Source organism: Lampris incognitus, chromosome 4 (assembly GCF_029633865.1).
Source record: "Lampris incognitus isolate fLamInc1 chromosome 4, fLamInc1.hap2, whole genome shotgun sequence".
Lineage (NCBI taxonomy): Eukaryota > Metazoa > Chordata > Actinopteri > Lampriformes > Lampridae > Lampris > Lampris incognitus.
The window spans coordinates 23,080,547-23,096,267 of record NC_079214.1 but is presented as its reverse complement, the minus strand read 5'-3'; the positions used below and the strand labels follow the sequence as shown (position 1 = coordinate 23,096,267).

General features: G+C 43.1%; 1 protein-coding gene across 4 annotated transcripts in view; it reads left to right on the top strand.

Moving 5' to 3' along the window:
• The window catches only part of myo9aa (myosin IXAa), a 155,738-nt gene extending 140,017 nt beyond the window's left edge, over positions 1-15,721 (top strand). For all 4 annotated transcript variants that reach the window (XM_056278203.1, XM_056278204.1, XM_056278202.1 and 1 more), the window contains 12 exons: positions 1,397-1,585; positions 2,153-2,203; positions 3,394-3,505; positions 4,367-4,428; positions 4,714-4,906; positions 5,022-5,150; positions 5,354-5,459; positions 5,546-5,677; positions 5,890-6,013; positions 8,745-8,953; positions 9,155-9,297; positions 14,119-15,721. In XM_056278203.1, coding sequence (XP_056134178.1) covers positions 1,397-1,585; positions 2,153-2,203; positions 3,394-3,505; positions 4,367-4,428; positions 4,714-4,906; positions 5,022-5,150; positions 5,354-5,459; positions 5,546-5,677; positions 5,890-6,013; positions 8,745-8,953; positions 9,155-9,297; positions 14,119-14,612 — 1,944 coding nt within the window. In that variant the 3' untranslated portion in view covers positions 14,613-15,721. The remainder of the gene's footprint in view (positions 1-1,396; positions 1,586-2,152; positions 2,204-3,393; positions 3,506-4,366; positions 4,429-4,713; positions 4,907-5,021; positions 5,151-5,353; positions 5,460-5,545; positions 5,678-5,889; positions 6,014-8,744; positions 8,954-9,154; positions 9,298-14,118) is intronic.

Genomic DNA, 15,721 nt, shown 5'->3' with positions numbered 1-15,721 from the left:
TCAGCACAGTAGCGCAGTGTGCCCGCTGATGGCATCAGGGCCAGCAGCCTTCCTTATGTTCATTTTCTTAAATAAGGCTTTTTAATTTTCACAACCATTCAACTTGACTTTTTTTCTTCTAAAAGATCAAAATAATTAATAATAAAATAAGACTTTGGCCTAGTGCAACTTGAGAAAATATCAAAACTCGTCGGTTTTTCGGCTCACCTCTTTTGTCTGCTTCGTATCTGAATTGTTGCCATATTGGCGCAGTTTTTGTTTTCACTGACACTAACACCGCCATGTCTCGTCTCTCTTGTCAACCCCAAAGTAAACCAACACACCGTGCGCCATGCGCAACCCCCACCTCTACCCAAATTTGATCTCCTTGTCGGCACTAATGGCGTTTTTCTACTACACGGTACCAACTCGACTCGACAAATTGCGCACGCCCTGTCAGACACTAGTGGCTCCCTTAGTCCATTTACAAACAAAAATATTACGTTAATCACATAGTCATATTGCTTATTATTACTACTGCAATACAAGTTGGATTTAGCACCGTGATGCCATTGGCACAGGTTGCTGATGGTAGTAGGCTACTTTTTAATTTACCAGAATGCCTCATACTGACAAATGCCAATTCAGTTGGTTTATGTAAAATCAAATCGGTTTAAGCTCATACACCGAACCAGATCAGCAAACCGAAAACCAACCCAACTCTAATTCCTACACACCTACTTGCACACTACGTTCCTCTGATGCCCATCTACTCTTCACTGCGCCCTGGAGGGGGGAGTGGAGAGTAGATAGGCATCAGTAGATGGGAGAGTAGGACCAGCCCTCCTCCGTAATCTGGAGGGGGGCTGGCCCTACTCTCCCGCCTATCTCTGGAAAGCTCTCCCACAGGGTCTGCACCAATGCACATCTGTTGCTTCTTTTAAATCACAACTAAAAACTCACCTGTTTAGATTAGCCTTTCCCAGTGCTAATCTAAACAGGTGAGTGTATTATTCTAATATGTGTATTATTCTTTATTTTGTATGTATTTATTATTATATATTTTATTATATATTATTTCATTGCGGTTTTTCTTTGTTAGTATTATTATTTTTATCACTTTTCTTTCCACTGTTGTCTTTTATTATGTATTGACTTATCTGGATTTGTAAAGTGTCCTTGGGTGACTTGAAAGGTGCTTATAGATGAAATGTATTATCAATATTATTATTAATAATAATAATGTAATATAATTATATTGTTATTATTTTATTGTTGTTGTTAATAATAATAATGATAATCTTTTGGAAGACAAATTTCAAACTTGAAATTTAGCAGGTGCCTTCAGTATTGGGAATAAAGGCTGACCTCTGACCCCATTGCTCTCCCTGTTACCCCATTGTTTTTCTCTCCTCAGATGGATGATGGGAAGAGTATCCGTTACAAGGACCTTTATGCTCTGTTTGAGCACATCCTGGAGAAGACAATGAGACAGGAACAGAGGGACTGGAGCGAGTCGCCTGTCAAAGTGTGGGTCAACACCTTCAAGGTCTTCCTGGATGAGTTTATGACTGAGTACAAGCCCATGGACAGCACGCTCAGCAAGGTAATGTCATGCTGATCGCACACCAAATACCATCGGTTGGGGGGAAATATGAGCATACTCAAATGACTCAGTTTGAATCTTGTTATTCACTTTTCCTAGATTACGTGGTGATCATATGCATCTAAGTGCATGTGATGGGACGTCACATGTACTCAGAGGCATGTACTCAGACTCATGTTTGGTCATCTACTCATTTGGCTGTTAAATTAAATCAGTCTGTCTTGATGCTTGTTTTGTTTCATCTGACACTTTGGGATAGGTTTTATCTTTCCCAAAGTTTGAATCTTGTTATTCACTTTTTCTAGATTGCGTGGCGATCTTATGCATCAAAGTACATGTGATGCCCCATCACATGTACTTACGAGACATGTCCTCGTCAGACTCATGTTTGGTCATCTACTCATTGGACTGTTAAATTAAATCAGTCTGTCTTGACGCTTGTTTGGTTTCATCTTGGATTTACTAATGTTCACTAATGTCCACTCCTTGTCACTGTTTGATACAGGATACTTAATGGATGCCACAATAAATACGTTGATGTTTTGTTTTGATTTTTTTTTTTTACAGCAGGTACCCAAACCCGAACGCAAAAAGAGGAGGAAAAAGGACACTGATATTGTGAGTTTATCTTAAAGGTAGAACGAGTAGGATTTATTGGTTGCAGTTTGTAAACACAACATTCAAAGTTGGCCCCTCCTCCCCGGCTCAATGACACCAGAAGCATGTGCCCCCTGACCGCAGGAGCCAGAACACATCCCGGTGTATAGGCCAACCCCGCGTCGCTCTTCATTCCCATCCTCTCCTTCAGTGCTCGCCAGCAGGTGAACGCCACCCCAGATTCACTCTTTTTTTGGAACGAACTTCGTCTCCTTGACGTTTCACCTGGCTATATTTATATCTTTTCGCCACTGTGTCCGCCATTGTCATAGCTTCCTCTTGGATGTCCATCCATCCATTTTCCAAACCGCTTATCCTGCTCTCAGGGTCGCGGGGATGCTGGAGCCTATCCCAGCAGTCATCGGGCAGCAGGCGAGACAGGCCACCAGTCTATCACACAAGGCTGACATACACACACACACACACACACACACACACACACACACACACACACACACACACACACACATTCATACCTAGGGACAATATAGTACAGCCGATTCACCTGACCTACATGTCTTTGGACTGTGGGAGGAAACCCACACAGACATGGGGGAGAACATGCAAACGCCACACAGGACGACCCGGGACGACCCCCAAGGTTGGACTACCCCGGAACTCGAACCCAGGACCTTCTTACTGTGAGGCGACCGCGCTAACCACTGCGCCACCGTGCCTTCCCTCTTGGATGTGTGCTTATGATTTTAATCTGGGACCTGGTTGCTACGTTTTTATAGAGTCTTGCTGCTCAAAGGTTAATGCCCAGAAACATCCCGTACACAGCAAAATATGAAAATACAGGCAGGGGACAGGGTCTCTACAGATACAGACACCGCCACACATGTCTAGTAGGTCATAAGTGATGATTGAGAGGGATTATTTTTGTGTGAGTCACACATTGATTTTTAGCAAAATCCTGCTCATTCTACCTTTAATTTTCTTAATACTCTGCACATCTTTATCTAGCAGTTGATCACTTTCATAATGGCAGAAATACAAGACTTTTCTATACAAGCCAGTTCTCTATATTTCCATCTCCTCTTTGGAAAATAACAGAAGATATACACTTGTTGATCAAATTACAGTGGACTATCAAAAATAAATGGAAAAAGTTCACTCCAATTGACTGTCCTCTCTACTGCTCTCTTTAGGTGGAGGAGCATAATGGCCACATCTTCAAGTCTACTCAGTATAGCATCCCTACATACTGTGAATACTGTTCTTCACTTATCTGGATGATGGACCGCGCTTGTGTCTGCAAACGTGAGTGTCACAGCCTAACATTCAGCTTAGAACTGACTGTGTACAGGATTGTGTTTTTCAAATGCATTTACTGTCGGGCACTATGCTGCAAAGAATTCACTTTTAAGGCATGCTTTTTTGGAGTCCAAGTCATGCACTCGATACAGATGCAGTAACATATGTCTGCAGTAACACACACACACATGCATATAGACACTACAAGTGGGAACAAATCACTCTAGCTTGAATTGTAAATAACGTCCAAGTCAAGTTTCAAGTCCCAATATTAGAGGCAAGTTAAGTCACAAGTAGGATCAGGTCAATTTGCGTTAAATTTAGCTCGTGTCTTTTTGTCAGTAACTGAGCTCTGCTGAAAGACGGTACTGTATGCCTACAATGAATGAACATTTCCAAACGCTGGCTCAAACACGTCAGCAATAAACATTGCATGTATTTCGAGTTGTCATATCTCGTTATGAGCTAGTGCAAGTCTCGAGTTATCAAAATTGTGACTTGAGTTGGTTGCTCTGCTGAGTCTAAGTCTCAGTTCATACTGATTTGAGTCCACACCACTCACACACACACACACACAGACCAACTGCTCTGTTTGCCCTAGCTTCTGAGCGTGAACTCCGCCCCCGGTCCCTCCTCAGCCTTAATCAGAGCGTTTTCAACTGGACTCATGGGGTTTGCGGCTCTGTCACTGCAGAGCTTTCTCCACACAGGGATGTTTTCTTCATGCCAACAAATGTTGCCTCTTTGGTCTCTAGTAAAGCAATAAAAGTTTGCTTTGTCTGAACTTTTGATGAATAATGAAGAGGCATTGTCTTTCTGTGGAAAATGGGACTGACTTCTCTGAATTCTTGGGGTGTGTTTATCCAGTGTGTCGGTACGCCTGCCACAGAAAATGTTGCCAGAAGATGACAACGAAATGCAGTAAGAAGGTACGTCAGCCATGTTATTTACCCTGCACAATAGAATCCCATGACATCAATTGTGTTACTGTACGTTTAGTGTTATTTGGGTGAGCCGTCTACCAGCCTTGCAAATCCTTTAAAGACAACACTTAGCTGTTACATATCTCTGTTTTGAACATCAGCGGCTTGTTTTTGCACATTTTTTGTGGTACTCTTTGCATGCCAGTGGCTATGTGCATGCATTTTTATGCACACACATCATGACTGTCCCTGTCCGTATAAGTAGCATCATATTTTTGTGTGTTTGAACAGTTTGATCCAGAGCTTTCCTCCAGACAGTTTGGGGTAGAGGTTTCTCGTCTCACCAATGATGAGAGGACGGTCCCCTTAGTGGTAGAGAAGCTTATCAACTACATTGAGATGCATGGCCTCTATACTGAAGGAATCTACCGGAAATCTGGCTCCACCAATAAGATTAAGGAACTCAAGCAGGGACTTGACACGGGTAATCTTGGCTAACTGAGTGACCTGGCTATCTAGCTCAACCAATCAGAAGAAAACACTGAAGGTACATGCTAGTTCAGTGTTTGACTTTGTGCATTTTCCCTTGGTCCATACAGATGTGGACAACATGAATCTGGATGACTACAACATCCATGTCATTGCAAGTGTCTTTAAACAGTGGCTTAGAGATCTGCCTAATCCTCTGATGACATTTGAGCTGTATGAAGAATTCCTACGTGCCATGGGTAAGATCTTCATATCTCAGCATATTTCTGTTCTTGATGTGGTTTCTGGTTTCTTAAAAAAAAAGGCCTACTAAAAGTCCCACATTTATAGATTTACGTAAAAAAAAATCTATCCTCTCAATGGAAACTATAATATTGTGAGAAGCAGGAAATTTGCCTTAGTTAGGATGCCATTAACCTGTTTTATGGTTATACTTCCCCAGGTTTGCAGGATAAAAAGGAAGTGATTAGAGGAGTGTACTCTGTTATTGACCAGTTGAGCAGAACTCACCTAAACACTCTGGAACGGCTTATATTCCATCTTGTCAGGTAATTATTTGGATTTTGATGACATGTCTGAAGAGGGACTGATGCACGGCATTACTTTCAGACTAAAATGAAATATGTGATTTTAGGATTGCCTTGCAAGAGGAGACCAACCGTATGTCAGCCAATGCCTTGGCCATAGTGTTTGCCCCCTGCATCCTGCGCTGTCCTGATACCATTGATCCACTGCAGAGTGTCCAGGACATTGGCAAGACAACAGCGTAAGAACACACATAAGCAACAAACTACGTGCTCTCTCTTCATTATCTGAGCGCACGTGGAGGGCTCACAAATTATGTTGTACAGAACAAGTGGAATGGAGTTGCAAGTGTCACCGAGACTTTACTTTTGGATGAATACCATTTAACCATTTTTAACAAATACTTAATACAGTATGTCCTTCTTACATTTTTTTTCCCCTTTGTCACTATAGGTGTGTGGAGCTCATCATTGTTGAACAGATGAATAAATACAAGGCCAGGTTAAAGGATATCAACAGTCTGGAGTTTGCAGAGAATAAGGCTAAATGCAGGCTGACTCTCATTCGAAGATCAATGGTACGGTCATCTACTTTATCCAACCATTAGCAAGGCCAGAGTTTCATACCAAAAAGTCCTGTATTTAAGAAACCAAGGTTTGCCTAGTCTTGGCAATGATTGAACTATATGAAATTATGTTTATGTGCAGGGAAGTGTGTGTTTCTTCCTATTTCGCTAATTTTTGTATCAGGAAACAAATAACCAGACCAAACAAGCCAGTCAGAATTGGTCCCAGGTTCATTGGTCACATCTTGGCTCCCGTTAAATCAGCCAGTCAATCATTTTTTATTTAGCTATTTTTGTATCCCGTCCTTGGTCAGTTTCTCCTGAAAGCTGGTTAAAAGCCATCATATCGTCTCTATCTTCAGAAGGATTAGCGTGGCTTGGAGTGACAAGTGACTTACAACATGACAAGTAAAGCTGGTCAGTCAGCATATAAATCTTTGTACGGCCTTTCAGAGGATGAAGGGAGCTTGAAGAAGTGGTTGAAATTCATTTAGAACAAACATCAAGCAGAGGATAATCTGTGTACTGTGATATGCATGGCTCACTTCTGTCCCAGCTGTCCTCTGAACAAGGCGCAGTTTAAATCTGGTTTTGTGGCATAACTGTCTGAGGCAGTCGCCTGTCACTAACCAGAGGCTTTCCTGTCACCCACCAGTCAGGCTTCAGATCAGTCAGGTGACCTGTCAGACACCAATCAGGGCAGCGAATGATAAATATGTGAAAAAATGTACTACGCCCACAGAAAATGACTTGTTCAGTCTGAGAGGAGAAAGAAGCATTGGTTAATCAAGTCAGAAAACTAGATTTAGATTTTCTATGTTGTTTGTTAAAGAAAACTTAAGTAATAAGATGTGTAACGCCACAAGGAATTATATAAAATTGCTGAAAACTGAGAAAATGTAGGACCTTTAGATGTTTACTTTAAAGTAGTACTCATCGAAAACTTTCCGTCAGTACTGTGGTTACCCCTGATTCTTCAAAGCCCGTTTTTCTTCCCTCCCAATCCTGTAACTCCACCCTAACCTGTCCTTTTCTTTTACCCAGAAACCTGTACTAATAGCTGTTAGATTTTTGAGCATAGCACGCACTATGACCCCGGTATGTATACGCTCATAGTAGATATACCCCCCCCCCCAACCAACCATCCAGTGGTCATGTTGTGTTGGCTCTGATCACTGCACGTTCTGTCTCATTGCCTCCACTGTTGCTATGTCAGCCTCCTCCATGCCCATAGCATGACTCATGACTCTCGCTGTACTTTTATTTTCCACTGTTGGTCAGGCCACATTCTGTAACCGTCTCTTGTGGGTGGGAGTTCACCACACTGATATAATGCAATCATGCAATTGCTGCTGATTAGATTTAGTGTGTCCTGTGTGGAGTGTGGAACGCCAGCACAGCTCTCTGCCAGCCTATTCCATGACTCCCTGCTTTCTCGACTTGTGTTTCCAGCTCAAATACATGATAACTCCAAGCCTCTTTTTCCAGGTTTATGATTTATTGCTCGCTGAAGTCTTTTTTTTTTAAGCAAATGCTAAGATCACATCAGTTTAAGTCTCACTTCAGTTCTGAAAAGAAAATTTTATTTTAATATTTTAAGCATTCTGAAACTAAAATAAGGAAAACCAAGGAATGATGTGTCTTTTAACTCTTGTTGGGGTAGATTCGTTGGATGTTTACACAGCATCTACCACTCTGTTGTGTACTGAAAATCTAGCCCTAATTTGTTGTTAGTAGCTCAGCTTTTAGAAGTGAATGAGGATTCTTGTATAAACACGTACATAAGCAGCCACTGAGCAAAAAGAAAAAAAATGCCAGTTTCTGTTGAAGGCAAAACAAAATTGACAGGCGTAAATACTTTGCAGTTAAAACCCCTGATATGTGTGTAAGACTTAAGAGAGTGGCATTACTTTGATACCGGTTCTCTTTGCTTCCCACTTTTGCAATCTAGCCAAATGCAGCTAAAAAGGTAAAGTTCTGTGTTGTGTTGTATGTGTTTGATAGATCATTGTATATCAGTAGATCCCCGCTAGGTTAGATAGTTCATGTGGTGTGTTTCTTAAACTGCATGTCTCAGTGAATAGCTGCTTGCTTGCATACGGTGGTGGAATGGTATTTGCCAACAAATTGCTGTTTACCTTAAAAGCAACTATATTGCGGTTATTTGCTGCATAAATGACTGAACTGAACTGGTCCTCTGTGGGCCATAAACGTAATAGTCACATCAGTTACAGATGGTGTGGTGGCCTAGTGGTTAACATTGTCACGTCACAGCGAGAGGGTCCTGGGTTTGATTTCAGCTCGTCGTTGTGGAGTTTGCATGTTCTTTCTGTGTTTGCGTAGATTTAGTCTGGGTACTCTGGTTTCTTCACAGTCTGAAGAAATGCATGTTAGGTGAATTGGAATCTCTAAATTATCCATAGATGTGAATGGTGTGTGAGTAACTTTGTGTGTGGGCCCTGTGATGGACTGTTTACCTGTCTATGTTGTCTCCCTGCCTTCCACTTGATGCATGGTGAGATAGGCTACAGCCCCCCATGATCCTGAATTGGTTTAAGTGGGTATAGCTAATGGATGGATTGACATCAGTTACAACCTAGTCAACAATATATTTGTGCTCTTAGCATTTGACAAAAACACCGAACAATGAATTTTATATTTTGCTTTCTATTAACATATCACAACACATTATCAACATATCTGTTCACTAGAAAATGTTAATTTCTCATGACTTATTTTCCAGGGCAAAGGCCACGTACAACGACTGAGCTATCACACACCTTCACCTCCAGTCAGTCCCCGTTTGCCATCGGTGTCAGATGCCGTGATGGAGGAGAGCGGGGGCGAGGATGGAGCAGGTCTAGAGCCTGAAGTGTCAGAGCATCAACAAGCAGTCATGCAGCAGGAGGAGAGAGTGCTGACCGAACAAATCGAGAGCCTGCAGAAAGAGAAGTAAAGATTTTCACCAGACTTAAGAATAACAGAGAGCAAGAATTGTGCTGAATAGAACAAATGTATATATGTGTATATCAGACAGCACGTTCTACAATACTAGTTGGAAGTCACGTTTTAATGTGTATTTCCACTGTCTGTCTTGACTAATGGTGAGCATTTAAGTCACTGTTTGACCTGGGTAATCTTTGTCTCCACCAGGGAGGAGCTGACTTTTGAGATGTTGACCCTGGAGCCACGAGCATCAGACGATGAGACCCTGGAGTCAGAGGCATCAATTGGCACAGCTGACAGCTCTGAGAACCTTAATGTGGACTCTGAGGGCGCCACCTCTGATTTCTCCGGTGGGTCACAGGAGCACGTAACTCACTCAACCTTTTTTGCCAAAAGTTCTCTCTGAACATCAACATTTTGCTGAGACAGAATGAAAGAAGGGTGAAAGTAAAAAAAATTTTTTTTTAATTAAGCTTATATAGCGCTTTTATAACACTCAAAGTCGCTTTACAATAAACGAGGTGAAACAAGACAACATATAAACATAACACAAACATACAGGGATGGATGGGAAGGGGGAGCTACAAGAGGGAGAAGCGGCAGCCACACACAATGCCAGCAGTACTCTCCCACTTAAAACAGATACAAAAGGGTAAGAAAAACAAGAAACAACAAATATACCCAGCATCTCTCCTCCACACCTGTCCAAGCCATCTCAATCTTGCCTCTCTTCCTTTGTCTCCAAACCGTCCAACCTGAGCGGTCCCTCTAATATACTCATTCCTAATCCTGTCCTTCTTCATACCTCCCAATGCAAATCTTAGCATCTTCAACTCTGCCACCTCCAGCTCCGTCTCCTGTCTTTTCTTCAGTGCCACTGTCTCCAAACCATATAACATACCTGGTCTCATAACCATCTTGTAAACCCTCCCTTTAACTCTTGCTGGTACCCTTCTGTCACAAATCACTCTTGATACTCTTCTCCACCCACTCCACCCTGCCTGCACTCTCTTCTTCACCTCTCTTCTGCACTCCCTGTTACTTTGGACAGTTGACCCCAAGTATTTAAACTCATCCGCCTTCGTCACCTCTACTCCTTGCATCCTCACCATTCCACTGTCCTCCCTCTCATTCACGCATATGTATTCCGTCTTGCTCCTACTGACATTCATTCCTCTTCTCTCCAGTGCATACCTCCACCTCTCCAGGCTCTCCTCAATCTGCACCCTACTCTCGCTAGAGATCACAATGTCATCCACAAACATCATAGTCCACAGAGACTCTGCCTGATCTCGTCCGTCAACCTGTCCATCATCATTGCAAACAAGAAAGGGCTCAGAGGCGATCCTTGACGTAATCCCACCTCCACCTTGAACCCATCTGTCATTCCAATCACACACCTCACCATTGTCACACTTCCCTCATACATATCCTTCACCACTCCTACACACTTCTCTGCAACTCCCAACTTCCTCATACAATACCACACCTCCTCTCTCAGCACCCTGTTGTATGCTTTCTCTAAATCCACAAAGGCACAATGTAACTCCTTCTGGACTTCTCTATACTTCTCAATCAACATCCTCAAAGCAAAATTTGCGTCTGTGGTGGTCTTTCGTGGCATGAAACCATACTGCTGCTCACTAATCGCCACCTCTCCTCTTAACCTAGCTTCTATTATTCTTTCCCAAATCTTCATGCTGTTGCTGATCAACTTGATACCTCTGTAGCTGCTACTACAAAGGCACATCACCCTTGTTCTTGAAAATCGGTACCAGTATGCTTCTTCTTCACTCCTCAGGCATCCTCTCACTTTCCAAGATTGCGTTAAACAATCTAGTTAAAAGCTCCACTGCCATCTCTCCTAAACACCTCCATGCCTTCGCAGGTATGTCATCAGAACCAACTGCCTTTCCACTCTTCATCCTCTTCATAGCTGCCCTTACTTGCTCCTTGCTAATCCACTGCACTTCCTGATTCACTATCCCCACATCATCCAACCTTCTCTCTCTCTCTCATTTTCTTCATTCATCAGCCCCTCAAAGTACTCCTTCCACCTTCTCAACACACTCTCCTTCCTTGTCAGCACATTTCCATCTCTATCCTTGATCGCCCTAACTTGCTGCACATCCTTCCCAGCTCGGTCCCTCTGTTTAGCCAATCGGTACAAGTCCTTTTCTCGTTCCTTAGTGTCTAACCTCTTGTGCAACTCACCATACGCCTTTTCCTTTGCCTTTGCCACCTCTCTCTTCGCTTTACGCTGCATCTCCTTGTACTTCTGTCTACTTTCTTCATCTCTCTGACTATCCCACTTCTTCTTTGCCAACCTCTTCCTCTGTATACTTTGCTATACTTCCTCATTCCACCACCAAGTCTCCTTGTCTTCCTTCCTCTGTCCTGATGACATACCAAGTACCTTCCTAGCTGTCTCCCTCACTATTTTTGCAGTGCTTGCCCAGCCATCAGGCAACTCTTCACTACCACCCAGTGCCTGCCTTAACTCCTGCCTGAACTTCACACAACAGTCTTCCTTCTTCAACTTCCACCATTTGATCTTCGGGTCTGCCGTCACTGTCTTCCTCTTCTTGGTCTCCAAAGTCATCCTTCAGACCACCATCTGATGCTGCCTAGCTATGTTCTCCCCTGTCACCACCTTGTAGTCTCCAATCCCTTTCAGATCACGCCTTCTACATAAGATATAGTCCACCTGTGTGCACTTCCCTGCCCTCTTGTACATCACCCTGTGTTCTTCCCTCTTCTTGAAATATGTATTCACCACAGCCATTTCCATCCTTTTCACAAAATCCACCACCATCTGCATTCCACATTTCTCTCCTTGACACCATACCTACCCATCACCTCCTCATCACCTCTGTTCCCTTCACCAACATGCCCATTGAAGTCCACTCCAATCACCACTCTCTCCTCCTTGAGTACACTCTCCACCACTTAATCCAACTCACTCCAGAACTCTTCTTTCGCTTCCATCTCACACCCAACTTGCGGGGCATATGCGCTGATAACATTCAACAATACACCTTCGATTTCCAGCTTCATACTCATCACTCTGTCTGACACTCTCTTCACCTCCAGCACACTCTTGAAATACTCTTCCTTCAGAATTACCCCTACCCCATTTCTCCTCCCATTCGCACCATGGTAGAAGAGTTTGAACCCACCTCCAGTGCTCCTGGCCTTACTCCCCTTCCACCTGGTCTCTTGCACACACAGTATACCTACCTTTCTTGTTTCCATCACAATCAGCCAGCTCTCCCCCTTTACCAGTCATAGTGCCAACTTTCAAAGTTCCGACTCTCACCTCCACACTCCTACCCTTCCTCCTCTCTCGCTGCTTCTGGACATGCCTTCCCCCTCTCCTTCTCCTTCGCCCAACAGTAGCATAGTTTCCACTTGCACCCTGCTGGTTAACAGTACCGGTGGCAGTCATTGGTAACCTGGGCCTCGACCGATCCGGTATGGAAATCTTATTTATGATCCGCATGTTTGATTTGGCAAAGATTTTATGCCAGATGCCCTTCCTGATGCAACCCCCCCCATTTATCCGGGCTTGGAACCGGCACTAAGAATGCACTGGCTTGTGCATCCTCAGTGGCTGGGTCACTGCACTCAGCACATAGAAGATTATTTTTTTCCTAAATCCTTTTATGCCCTTGCCTACTTTATATTCCTAGATATACAAATACTCTTATTCTTAGATATTTAAACATAGATATTCTTAGAAAGGATAAGCAGTTTGGATAATGAATGAATATTCTTCGAAACTCAGTCAGAGAATGTTACATGACAACAACCGTTGAAACAGTGCTTCAAAAAAATTTAACCCATCATATAAAATATATTTTGTAATGTCAAAGTATCATCATGACTATTTTCTCTGTGGAGCCAAAAATCGAACTGCTGTTAAAAAACATGCCTGACAATATGTTGTGCAAACAGCACCACCCTCAGATTTTGAAAGGTGCCATATATGAGATTGAGAACATTAATATAGCAGCAAACAACATTATGCTATGTAAAGAGATAGCGGTGTAATGGTGTCCTGGGCGTGTGTTGCAATCAAAAGTTTTTCTCTTTTCTTTTCTTTTTTTTTTTTTTTTGCTTTGGAAGCCAGTCTGGCCGCACGTGCATATTAGTGTATGTGCGATAGCTAGCATTAGATTAGCAGGATAGCTAGAAAGCTAATAATTATATACATGGATTTAGGTCACTTGGCAGATTGAAGAATTTGCTCCTTACCAAGCTCAATAAGTTACTAATGTTAATAGAATAACTCTATATTGTAAAAATCAATATTCCGGGGCCCCTTGGTGGCTCAACTGGTAGAGCGCATACCACATAAGGCTGAGTCCTTATCGTAGCAGCCTGAGTTCGAATCCGGCCCGGGTCCTTTGCTGCATGTCATTCCCTCTCTCTCCCCTGCCTTTCCTGTCTCTCTCTACTATCGGTAAATGGCAACAACAAAAAAATCAATATTCTAATCAACGAAATAGCCAAGAGCATGAACTAGCCAAGTAGTCAAGAACGTAAAGGGGGGGGGAGTGCAAAGGGAGGGGGGAAGGTTTATTTTGTTTTGATCTGAGATGCTTGCTTGTGCTGAATGTCATATAGTATAGCACCTTTAAAAAGAATTTAAGTGAAGCAGAAATTTTACCAGACAGTGTAACTCAGTGGATGAATTTATTAGTCGTTGGTTGAAAAGTTATGGATTATGACACACTTTTTAACACCACCCATGATGCAGTGCTACACCTAATGTTTCAATTCATGCATGTTCCTGCTGTATTCTGAACCTGAAGATGGATGACCCATGTCTGACCATTCAGGATTGACAGAATTGATTTCAGTTATCCTTCCAGCACAGTGTAATTACTTGATCGCCAGTTTTCCTTTGTTGGTTAGTAGAGGCATTGGTGTACATCGGAGCAAAGCAGAACACCAAAATTGCTTCATCAAAACTTTTGGTCAGCAGTAACCACCACCCATAGTCTTCCTACTTTTAGGATGTGACAAACTGCATATTTTATGCAAGCATCCCACCAAGTCAAATTCCTAGTATGTACAAGCTTACTTGGCAAACAATGAAAGTGGCCTTGCCCTGACTTTGAACACTTAGATGTGTAATCTCTGAATGTTATGACATTTCTTTGCAGAGAGGGGCCCAGCATTGGCGGCTGCCTGGCCTCGTAAATCTGAGTGTAAGAGCTCCCGCCGACGTACTGTTCAAAGGCAGCCTGACTCCCTGGACTCAGTTGACTCTTGCTCCACTATCTCTTCCTTCTCCTCCTCATCACACTTCCATCCATCTCCCTCCTCCTCCTCTGCCACCACTCGCCGCTTTCGTTTCCACTCAAAGTCTCCCTCCTTGGGCTCAGGTTCCACCCAGTCCCAGGCCCAGCATGCGCCCCACTCACCTCGCTACAACAGCCAAGACAGTAGTCCTACAGCAGAACAAGAAGGGGTATTTGAGGAAAGGCCCCAGTTTACTAGCCGTGGTACCTTCAATCCGGAGAAGGGCAAACAGAAACTGAAAGGAGCCAAGCATTCAACCCTGAGGCACCCCAGAGAAGGTACTGACCACAGTCGGGACCCACCAGATCTACCCCAGCAGCTGGTATTGTATGGCAGCAACGAGTTCATGGTATGAGGGACTTTGGGACACCCAAGCATTCCTTATCCAACTCCGCTGTAGACATACCTGCTCTCCTACGGAGATGTGAGACTGCAGCTGATATCCCCTCCGCAAAACACTCCTAATTAGCCTTTCTTTGTTCCAAGTCTGCAGAAAATTACCCTCAAGTGCCATGTACAGTGTTTCCACCTCCAGAGATGGGAAAGGGGGAGATGTTTGGCAGAGGGACAAGAATGAGTGGAAGGGCTCGTCTTCTGCAGACTGAAACCACCACCCATGCTCTCAAAGTGCCTTGGCAGCTCTCAGCTCAGCGCCAAGGGAGGGACATGTTGATTAGGAGGATGGAGAAAAGGGAATGTAAGAATATGTGGAAGATCAGCTAGTGCCAGGAAATGTACTGGAACTGAGAAGAAAAAAGTAGTGTGTAAGACTGCATAAGAAGAAGTTGAGATGTGAAGTCAGTGATGGTGCAGTTTTCAAAAACTTAAAGAGCTAACAATCATTAGCTGCTTTAAAAGTTTACAGTTCACAACAATCAGTGTAAGCAGTGGTTGCTCTATTATTACAATTTCCCCCCTCTCCTATTTAATAAATTTTTAATGTCACAGATACTATAAGTCTATATAACTATAATATACAGATATAAATACTGTACAAAGCCGGAACACCAGTAACTGCTGGGTAGTCGAAGTCAAATATTTATCTTTTGAGTATCTTGAAGAGAGATGTATGGATTTGGGCAGTGGCTGAGTTTGCAAAGTGTGGGTGGTCGTGTGTGTGCATGTGCTGTGCACCCACACGTGACTGTATGCGTGAGCAAAACCACTTCAGTTTTAAGTTTGTGCTGCTTTTTTTCCCCCTATGAGGGAAATATTGCCATCAAAGGGACCAAGTTAGCTGGTGTGTACTCCAGCCAAGGGGATCCCAGCTTTGTAAAGAATGTTGGATGTGTATAAAATCCCTGCATTCACTGCTTAACAGCCATATGAAAATTGTAATGTACAGGACAATACAGTATGTACAGTATAGTGGACAAAAATGCCATTTTCTTGAAAGATATTGTTACACCCACCTTAATTCCCTTTCTGTTTGCTCAACAGCAACCAAAAAAGAATTTAAAATTG